Raw genomic sequence first — 11,388 nt, forward strand, 5'->3', positions numbered from 1 at the left:
CGAATCCAGTACTGATCAACATCCCACCCCTCCTGTGACCCATGGTTTGTCTGTATGTGTATTCAGAGCCAGTGAGCAATGGACTTTCAAAATAATAATAATAATAATAAAAAAACTGCATTAATGTGCAATAAAATAATTGTCGCGTTAATTAATCCATGCCTTAACACGATAATAATGCGTTAACTTGCCCAGCCCTTATATATATATATGTAATGTGTAGTAATATAATGTGTAGATTCAGCGCATTGTGAGTTCCACAAATCTGAACACATTATTTGTAAATTGACTGTTAAGATGTAAATTTTGCAGCATTTATCATCTGTAATAAATATTATCAATGGCTAATTTTTGTCTCTATCTGTTTTGGTTCTGTTGTTTTGTTATTGTTGTTTGAAATGTTAATTTAAAGTGTCAGTTTTTGCATTATATTTTTTCTTACGATTTTAAAACTTATAAATGGATAGTCAACAAAATCATGTGACTATAAAGAAGAGAAGAGAAGAGAAGAGAAGAGAAGAGAAGGACAATGTAACAGTGTAAGATATGAGATTGTGGGCACCTGTGTCTGAGGAGATAAACATTATCTTGAGTGGCTTGCATAAATTAGGCCTGATGGGGAGGTTTGAGTGACAGGTCTGACATTTGAACAGGGATTTTTTTCTCCCAAAGAATAAATAGCACAAGAAGGGGCAAACCATAGTCTGACTGTTACCATTGAGCGGCCAGACCACTCACCATTCAACCTATCAGCGCTCATTAGATGGGAGGACTGAGTGTGTAAATTCAAATGCAGATGATCACAGAGAGAAGAAGCTCCGACTACCCGTGATTAAAGAAGCATAATGGAACTTGTTAATGCTGTTGCCGCACTCGCTCTATCGTCCACTCTCTCCTCTCATTACTAATTAAATGTCATCACACAAACAGAATCGTGAATATCCAGTCACGCATGGCTACTCATACAGCAACGTCTGAGGTGACATGTTCAAGGCGAAACATGTTCACGCGCAATGCGGACACCATCCGCAGCCTGTCCTCACTTGTTTATAGAACTTCAGTGACACGGAGAGAGAAGGTATAATCACTACAACATTGTCGATTCCACTCTGCAGAGTCTGAGTCAAGGCGAGAAATGACACGGTCTAATTAAGATCCTCTGAAGTCTCTCTGCGCCCCATCACAGGAGACATCCACAGGAAAGCAGCTTGCTGATCTCCCTCACACCGCTGACATTTCAACACCACTGCTGAGACAGAACAATCAATTCATACAGGAGCTCACAGAGACATACACTGCCTGTATGTTCTGATATGCTGGATGACAGAATGTACACTGTGCAGGATTGTGCAAGATTTATCACTGTGAATCAGTACAGGTTAAGGTCATTTTCCATACCAACAAAGCAAAGTACTTAAAATTATTTTATGTAATTGATGAGAAAGAGCTAGCCTGGTGGTGGTAATTGATGAGAGCGAGAGATATATATATATATATATGTATGTATGTACAAAACCAGTCATATAAGGGTCAATTTTGTGAAATTGAGATTTCTACATCATCTGAAAGCTGAATAAATAAGCTTTCCATTGATGTATGGTTTGCTAGGATATGACAATATTTGGCCAAGATACGACTATTTGGAAATCTGGAATCTGAGGGTGCAAAAAAATCAAAATATTATATTACTATCATGCATCCTTGCTAAATAAAAGTATTATTTTATCCATAAATTATATAAATTATAAATAAATTATATATATATATAAATTATATTATATATATAGCATATATATATTATATATATAGCAAAGATGCATTAAATTGATCAGAAGTGAACACTTTTACATTGTTACACAAATAATAATAAAAAGGAATAAATTACAATTTAAAATAAATTACATTTTAAAATATATTAACATAGAGAACAGCTATTTTAAATTGTAATAATATTTCAGTTTTACAATGTTACTAATTGATGCAGCCTTGGTAAATAATAGAATTCTTTCAAAAACATGAATATAATGAATATAACAGAACAACTACAGAGGAAGGAGGCTTGCAATACTATTGTGGTTCTGCAACAGTATAATTTATTCATATCACACAGTGCACACTGGGAACCAAAGTGACAGCATGGTGCTGTGGACATCCTACCATTATGTCAGCGCAAACTAGCTTCTGTAGGACAGTCACTGTTAATCAAAAAGTGGCATTTAATAATTCAAAAAGATTCATCAACACACTGCTTTTGCTCTCATTCTTGTAGTCAAATCGGGTATCAACTAAATGCCAGGAATTACATAATAATAATATTAAAAGCAAAAAGTGAGCACATATGGTAAGCAAAGTGCATGATGATATACAACAGGCACTGCTGAACATAAAACCTACGCTAAAAGTTGTGAGAGATGTTACCTGTGTAACTGAACTCATGATTTACTCCTCACAGCTCAAATTCTTAATGACTCCCTGCCAACATACCCATTCGTAATTATGCTTATAGTAGTAATTGTCCCCTCCAAAAAAGGAAGGGTGCGATTATTGCTATGTTGATGGAATGACATTCACAGGCAAAACTGGAAAAAACATCATATGAGCTCTGTTCCAAATCACAATGAGCTTCCTTACTGTCTACACAGATAATTTTCAATAATGAATTAAATGCTTTCTTTAATAACTACTTCTCCCACGTTTTCCACTAGCTGAGCTTGTTGCAATGCATTCTAGGATTCAATATTCAATGCAATAGATTAATTTTGTCCGAAATTAGAAAGCATAATTGAGTTGCCTACCATTTAGAACAGCTTATGATTCACAGAGAAAAATACCAACGTGATCTCATGATAATTCGTATGTATTTTACATAACGTGGTTCTATAAAACGTACATTTACTTACGTTCTTACAGGCACTAAAACGTACAATACTGACGTATTTTCAGCATCTAAACGTACAAATACTTACGTATTTTCAGCATTTAAATGTACAAAATTGACGTATTGACGACACCTAAAAATAGTAGGAGTGGGATTAGAGACTATAAAAATATTTGAATGCTATATTGTTACTAAAATGGTATTTTCCTGCATATTTCGGTCATTTGCGTTTTATATCCTTTTATATTCGCTATAAAATGGGTAGGTTAAGGTTTGGGGGTAGGTTAAGGGGTCTAAAAATCTAAATTGCGTATTAATAAAATTATAAAAATGCATATTCGCTGTAAAATGGGTAGGTTTAGGTTTGGAGGTAGGTTAAGGGGTCTAAAAACCTAATCGCTTATTGATTAAATGATAAAAAATGCACTGATACGAATATCTTAATGATATAAAAGATACGTAAATATTTGTACGTTTTTTAGCTAAAAATACGTAGCGATTTGTACGTTTTAAACGTTGAAATACGTCTAAATTGTACGTTTTAGCATTAATAAAAACGTACAAAAATGTACGTTTTGTGCTTGTAAATGTTACGTATTAATACCTACGTATAAACATGAGACCAGGCTGAAAATACATATACCTTGAATAAAATTTAAGCCACTCAATATGTAATAAAACAGACATATATCAACCTCAGCCACACATTTATAACCTTTTTAAAAGAGGCTGACATATCAGATAGACATTTAATTATATTGCAGAACCTGGAATCTAGGATATCCATCTGTAATGTTAGCTTTAAGCATCAACTAGACTTAAATGTGTTGCCTACAGGTGTGAAAGCTGTCTGGTGCCTGAACACAGCCACTGACATTTCTTTATGAGACCTACTGCACTATCCCTCCCTGTGCCCTTAAAACCCACAGCCATTGACATCATGTTGCCAGCTTCACCCCCTATTAATTAGGATTTTAATTGGTGACCTTTGAGAGTCCAGCAACTGTGTAGAGAGAGACACTTCATCTCTGGCCCTGCGCACCAGCAGCACAGAGTAAAAGGCTCCGATGTAGCGCTCACAGCACTTTAATCTGCCTTTCAAAGAGCTGCTGCCTGCCTCTCATTAGACACTGTGGCATTAGGCTTGTGTCCTGTCCAAGTGGATGTGCAGCTCTATCTGATCTTCAGAAATACTGCCATGCACCACAAACCAGCTGTGCACATGAGGAATTACTAAACTACAAACACAACTCAGTAATCTGCCAAGAGCCACACAACAGCACCACTGAGAAATCACTAGACCCCAAACATTTAAGAAAGATTTGAACATCTTCAGCATGGGAATCTATATTACTGCTGTGAACCGTTGCGTCATTCACAACTGAAATCAATGATGAAGAAATCATCATAATGAAATGGCAATGGTATAGCAGAGTAAGCTAGCAAAATAAACCGCTCATAAACTAAAGTAAATTGCTTCCCCTGTCTTGTTCTGCTGGTGTCAAATGCTGTGTGCCCAATCAAACTTTATTGTATTTTGCTGCAAATTCATCTGTCACTTGGTAAAAGTCAAATTAGATGAATGCCAACATGGACAGGTTGCATGTTATGCCGTCAAACTAGCCATGAAGAAAACTTTGCAAAGTAAAAATAAACAAATAAATAAATACAACCCAAATAACATTGAATAGAAATTAATTTTCAATTGGCATAAACTGTTTTGTATGGAAGCCCGTTTCCGCCACTGAATAAAAAATAAAAAAGGTAATTGCGACTTTTTATCTCACAATTATTTTTTTCTCACGTGTTATAAAGTCAGTACTGTGTGATATAAACTCAAAATTGTGGGGAAAAAAACTTTGAGTTTAAATCTCGCAATTCTGAGAAATAAAGTTGCAATTCTGACAAATAAAGTCAGAACTGCAAGATGTAAACTCACAATTCTGAATTGTGAGATGTAAATTCGCAATTGGGAATTATAAAGTCAGAATTGTGAGATACAAATTCGCATTTGCGAAAAAAAGTCAGTTTTTATCTTGCAATTTTGACTTTTAACTCTCAAGTGCGATTTCATATCATGCAGTTATGTGAAAAAAAGTCAGAATCGCAAGTTTATATCTCACAATTCATACTTTTTTTTCTCAGAAATGCGAGTTTATATCTCACAATTGTGACTTTATAACTCCCAACTATGAATTTACATCTCACAATTCTGAGAATTGTGAGATGTAAACCCGCAATTGCGAGAAAAAAGACAGAATTGTGAGATAAAGAGAAGCTATTACCTTTTTTTTAATAATTTTTATTCAGTGGCGGAAATTACCTTCCATAGTTTTGCGCATGAACCCATCAAAGTTTAGAATCCAATAATAAATGTCTTCAATTTTGCGGACAATTTTTGTTCATGATTGTTGAGTCACCACTTTATGTCCAACATGAAACCCTGAAGCAAATCTAGTTGCAAAAACACTGAACAAAAACAAACTGACATCTTACCTGGGGGAAATATCACAGCCTTGCTGCATGAAAGCACCCAATGAGAACCAGAGACTGTTGAAGATACCAAACTCGTTGGTCTGCTCCTGACTCTGCTGGTTCTGGTTCTGCTGGCCCTGACCCGGTTGAGCGGACGATGAGGAGGGTTGGTTAGGGTTCTGCTCTGCTCCTTCCTCGCAGTCCTCTGCGTGCCACTCGTAGGGACTGAAGCGGCTGACTAAGAAAAGCACCACACTCACGCCGATGTAGGCGAACACAATACACATCCAGATCTCATAGGCCAAAGGGTCCAGGAAGGAGAACACACCAGGCTTGGACTTGGTGGGCTTTTTGATCATGATGGAGATGCCGAGGCTCATGAAGGGCTTGGAGAAATCAATGACTTCCTCCCTGACCAGGGTGATGGTCAGTGGGGCCACAGCTACGTCAGCTTTCTGCAGAAGAACGTATGATGTTATTGCAATAAACACTAAATATATATTGTTAAACATATAATTAAATTACACATGGACCCAGGAAAAAAAAAGAAGTCAATCTAGGACAAAGACCTGCTACAGTCATTTTTCTTACTTCTTGTGTTTATCGAAAATGTGTCCTATAAATACAGAGCAGACTTGTTCTAACCTCTCAACCTCTATCTAAACACCCTTCCAGAAAGAGTTTTCTTCACTCTCTGTTATTATTACTGTCACTGTGGTGAAAATATGAAGCCTTTTGGTTCAATTACTGAAACCTCCTCTCTTCTCCTCTCCTCTCCTCTCCTCTCCTCTCCTCTCTTAAAATGATTCAGATTTTAAAACCAGTCAATTTTCTGAATCAGTGGCATAACTGGTAAACGGCTATTGGGTTCTTTGTGTTCTCTTGCATTCATCCTTAACGCTTTGATATTGAAGTCCAGATATATGCAGAGAGAAAATAACTTGTAGCACTTACACCATAGACGAGCTCTCCCACCATCCCATTCCACATCATGGTATCAGGATCTCTGGCTCCATATTTCCCATCAGCCACTATCTTGAGTATGTAGTGGTATCCCACGTGTTTGGCTATCTCAGTTGCCAGTTCCACACAGTAACCTTCATACTTATCATTTCCAGTAAACTGCTCATGGTTCTTTTTCAGCATGACATACGGTGATTCCTAGTCAGGACACACAGGTAGACAGACATATACAGTGAACAACAAAAAATTACAGTATATTTGTGTGACAGACCTGTTATGTTTAACTATTGGGGATTCTACACTAAAAATGTCAGTATAACTGTATATCATACTTTACCTTTTTGATTTTTATATTAATATAGTTTTTTTTTTACAACTATTTTTACTTTTCTTAAATAATATTACTTTATTACATTTAAAGTTGTACATTTATATATTTATATTTATATAAAATTATATTTATTTATTTATATAAGATATTTATTAACTGATTATAACATACTAAAATACATACTATACATACAGTATACAACATATATTATACAAATTATACATATGATGTCTTTTTAATATATTTCATTTAAGACAGACATGGGAAATAAGATCAAAATCAACTGAAGGCACTTTGCACCAGATGCGATTCAATAGGCAATGCAGACAGCTCCACTGATTATAATGGGAACAATTTAGATTTAGTCTAATCCAGTAGAAACAGTGTAAGCATTATAGAAACCATATTTTAAGACACTGAGAGCCGGGGTAAGAAAGAGTTGACGAAGCAGATAAGAAATAGTGGTTTGTTACTTAAAACATGGTGAACTTGACAGGTTTATTTTCAGTTGCCTTATTCTTGAGCATGAGGGACAGACCTGGCAATCAACTGTGTAGAAAGTGCAGGGTGATTCTATTTGTGGAAAGTCTGTAATATGAGTTAGCAGTTCAATTGTGATATTTCACAAAGATTGGACATCCTGAGGAGAATACAGCACAAACGGCACCTGAGGCCCAGCTGACAGCTCACTCAGTAACAGGACTTTTCTAAGGAGCTCACAATGAACAAATAACATGAGAGCATAAAGAAAAATAGAGTGGGCTGACGTCAAGAAAAGAAGCCTTTGCTGTGCAGCATAGGTTTGAAACTAAAAGCAAATAGAGCCACAGAGATGTATTGTTTTCCCTTTCCAGAAACAAACCTCAAAAAGTGAAACCCTTGATTACAGTGTCATGTCTGCAAATGTATTCAGTATAACAAAACTTTGAACCCAGCTGTGCTGCAATGCATCTTAGAAACAGACAGTGCACAGTGGCAGTGCATTTCCTGCTAATGCAGACCTCCAAGATGGCCTATATGCTGTCTTTCAGAGAAAAAGATCATTCTTTAGAGCACCCGTGGTGATGCGAGTATTCCCAGCCTCTCTGATAAACAGTCTCTGTATAGGACAAACAGCATAGCTCAGACTGTTTCCTGCAATCCATCCCACTCCCTTGTGAGCGCTTAGCCCCTAACCCACACCGATGATCCATTACTGCTTTTTTGTCCTATCACCGATTCCCCCCACGTCCTTCCATCAGGAGGACGGTCCACTCACTCTGCCCTTTCTCTGGCTGGGAAAGAGTCCACATATCTTTCTCTGGCTGGCAGTCCAGATAAGATATATGCAGAGAGAAAATAACTTGTAGCACTTACACCATAGACGAGCTCTCCCACCATCCCATTCCACATCATGGTATCAGGATCTCTGGCTCCATATTTCCCATCAGCCACTATCTTGAGTATGTAGTGGTATCCCACGTGTTTGGCTATCTCAGTTGCCAGTTCCACACAGTAACCTTCATACTTATCATTTCCAGTAAACTGCTCATGGTTCTTTTTCAGCATGACATACGGTGATTCCTAGTCAGGACACACAGGTAGACAGACATATACAGTGAACAACAAAAAATTACAGTATATTTGTGTGACAGACCTGTTATGTTTAACTATTGGGGATTCTACACTAAAAATGTCAGTATAACTGTATATCATACTTTACCTTTTTGATTTTTATATTAATATAGTTTTTTTTTTACAACTATTTTTACTTTTCTTAAATAATATTACTTTATTACATTTAAAGTTGTACATTTATATATTTATATTTATATAAAATTATATTTATTTATTTATATAAGATATTTATTAACTGATTATAACATACTAAAATACATACTATACATACAGTATACAACATATATTATACAAATTATACATATGATGTCTTTTTAATATATTTCATTTAAGACAGACATGGGAAATAAGATCAAAATCAACTGAAGGCACTTTGCACCAGATGCGATTCAATAGGCAATGCAGACAGCTCCACTGATTATAATGGGAACAATTTAGATTTAGTCTAATCCAGTAGAAACAGTGTAAGCATTATAGAAACCATATTTTAAGACACTGAGAGCCGGGGTAAGAAAGAGTTGACGAAGCAGATAAGAAATAGTGGTTTGTTACTTAAAACATGGTGAACTTGACAGGTTTATTTTCAGTTGCCTTATTCTTGAGCATGAGGGACAGACCTGGCAATCAACTGTGTAGAAAGTGCAGGGTGATTCTATTTGTGGAAAGTCTGTAATATGAGTTAGCAGTTCAATTGTGATATTTCACAAAGATTGGACATCCTGAGGAGAATACAGCACAAACGGCACCTGAGGCCCAGCTGACAGCTCACTCAGTAACAGGACTTTTCTAAGGAGCTCACAATGAACAAATAACATGAGAGCATAAAGAAAAATAGAGTGGGCTGACGTCAAGAAAAGAAGCCTTTGCTGTGCAGCATAGGTTTGAAACTAAAAGCAAATAGAGCCACAGAGATGTATTGTTTTCCCTTTCCAGAAACAAACCTCAAAAAGTGAAACCCTTGATTACAGTGTCATGTCTGCAAATGTATTCAGTATAACAAAACTTTGAACCCAGCTGTGCTGCAATGCATCTTAGAAACAGACAGTGCACAGTGGCAGTGCATTTCCTGCTAATGCAGACCTCCAAGATGGCCTATATGCTGTCTTTCAGAGAAAAAGATCATTCTTTAGAGCACCCGTGGTGATGCGAGTATTCCCAGCCTCTCTGATAAACAGTCTCTGTATAGGACAAACAGCATAGCTCAGACTGTTTCCTGCAATCCATCCCACTCCCTTGTGAGCGCTTAGCCCCTAACCCACACCGATGATCCATTACTGCTTTTTTGTCCTATCACCGATTCCCCCCACGTCCTTCCATCAGGAGGACGGTCCACTCACTCTGCCCTTTCTCTGGCTGGGAAAGAGTCCACATATCTTTCTCTGGCTGGCAGTCCACATATGAAAGGCAAATAAATGCCCTCTGAAGCCTAACTTGCGAGAGAATCGCTAAAACGCAGGCTAAGCCCAAAGATCTCTGCCGAACGAGGATAAAGAAAAGGAAAATGTATCTTTTGTCCACTGCTGGCAATTCAATCCAAGGTTCCCCTTTAAGTATAAGATGAAAACACTGTGGCTGGAGGAGCAATAATGTCTCATTTACAGACAGCGCACAGAAGAGCCTTCATGCTTTTATCTGCACAGCACAGCATTACCGTCTTCATACTGAGGGATAAAAACATGAAGGTGATGCATCAGCCATTCTAAGAAAGGAAAAATGGTGAAGAAGACTTGTGAGATGGTGGACTGAGTCTGAATTCCTGTACTGCCATTCGACCAGTGTTGGGGAAGAATGATTATTTGCCAAGCAACTTGGCAACTACAGCCAAGTTACACTGAAACTATAAATCATTCAAACAAATCATTACTAACATTAAATTCTACAGGACATGTTAGGAGGGCATGTTAAATGATGACTGTCTCAGTTCTCTTGAGCTGTTTGCGTAATGAAATATGACATACAAACAGTGATATAATTTATTTCATGAAAATATAAAGGTGTAGGAATATCTGGAACACATGACTTGCAATAACTTTGAATACACACTACGACTTAAACATTTTGGGGTCTGTAAGATTTTATGCTCACCAACGCTGCATGCTTTTGATAAAAAATACAGTAAAAACAGTATTATTGTGAAATATTATTATAATTTAAAATAAAGGTTTTCTATTTAAATATATTTAAAATGAGATTAATTTCTATGATGGCAAAGCTGAATTTTAGCAGCCATTACTGCAGTCTCCAGTGTCACATGAAGCACAAGAAACATTTATTATTATTATCAATGCTGAAAACAGTTGTGCTGCATAATATATTTGTGGAAACTGTGATTATTTTCTGTGATACAGGATTCTTTGAAACAGAAATCTTTTGTAACATTATGCATGTCTTTACTGCTACTTTTGATTAATATAATGTGTCCTTGCTGAACAAAATAATAGTTTAAAAAAAATCTTACTTGCATGGCCCCATACCTATAAATAATGTTTTCAATCCCATAGAAGTTTAAATGAGCAAATCATGTAAATGATTTAAAGAAGACATACCAGAATAGTGGTAACAATATATGTGCGATTCTGAAGTCCGTAAGTGTCATTACTGCCTGGCATGTAGGCCGCCGTGCTCACAAATTTCTCATCCTCATTCCAGTAACCCACCTGAGAAAAGATCAAATCAGGGACAGGAACTTGAGCATCATCAGGAACCTTTCTGAGATATCCCACAGGAGACACTACATGAAATACAGTACTCATTTAGTCATCCCAGAGGAAGTAGACTGGATTGCTGAAATACTGGAGCTTATCAAGTGAATGTTTCGTTTAAACTATAAGTGAAGCAAGAAGTGTGAAACAGTCTGCCATACCAAAAGGCTTCCTAATCCTTTTCCTGACATTTAAGTACTTACTTTTTTCGGTCCTGTTGGCCTGAGCTCCATCACACTGACAGTGTAGTTTGTCCTTCGTCCTTTTTCGTTAAACTGAATGTGTCCCGTTAGGCCTTCAATCCGAACCTGAGTAAAAATCACATAGAAGATTGTCTGTATTTAGACAAAAAAAAAAAACAATTCTTTCTTTCTCTTTCTTTCTTTCTTTCTTTCTTTCTTTCTCTCTTTCTTTCTCTATCT

The 11,388-nt window shown here is 36.7% G+C and overlaps 1 protein-coding gene across 1 annotated transcript in view; it reads right to left on the reverse strand.

The window, feature by feature from the left end:
- LOC107744568 (glutamate receptor 1-like) overlaps positions 1–11,388 on the reverse strand; it is a gene marked incomplete at its 5' end in the record, with an annotated part of 51,982 nt that overhangs the window by 25,678 nt on the left and 14,916 nt on the right. The window contains 4 exons of the mRNA XM_016558284.1: positions 5,375–5,808; positions 8,004–8,210; positions 10,811–10,921; positions 11,170–11,274. Coding sequence (XP_016413770.1) covers positions 5,375–5,808; positions 8,004–8,210; positions 10,811–10,921; positions 11,170–11,274 — 857 coding nt within the window. The remainder of the gene's footprint in view (positions 1–5,374; positions 5,809–8,003; positions 8,211–10,810; positions 10,922–11,169; positions 11,275–11,388) is intronic.

The sequence above is a fragment of the Sinocyclocheilus rhinocerous genome, unplaced genomic scaffold (genome assembly GCF_001515625.1).
Source record: "Sinocyclocheilus rhinocerous isolate Xijiao unplaced genomic scaffold, SAMN03320098_v1.1 scaffold557, whole genome shotgun sequence".
NCBI classification, from domain to species: domain Eukaryota; kingdom Metazoa; phylum Chordata; class Actinopteri; order Cypriniformes; family Cyprinidae; genus Sinocyclocheilus; species Sinocyclocheilus rhinocerous.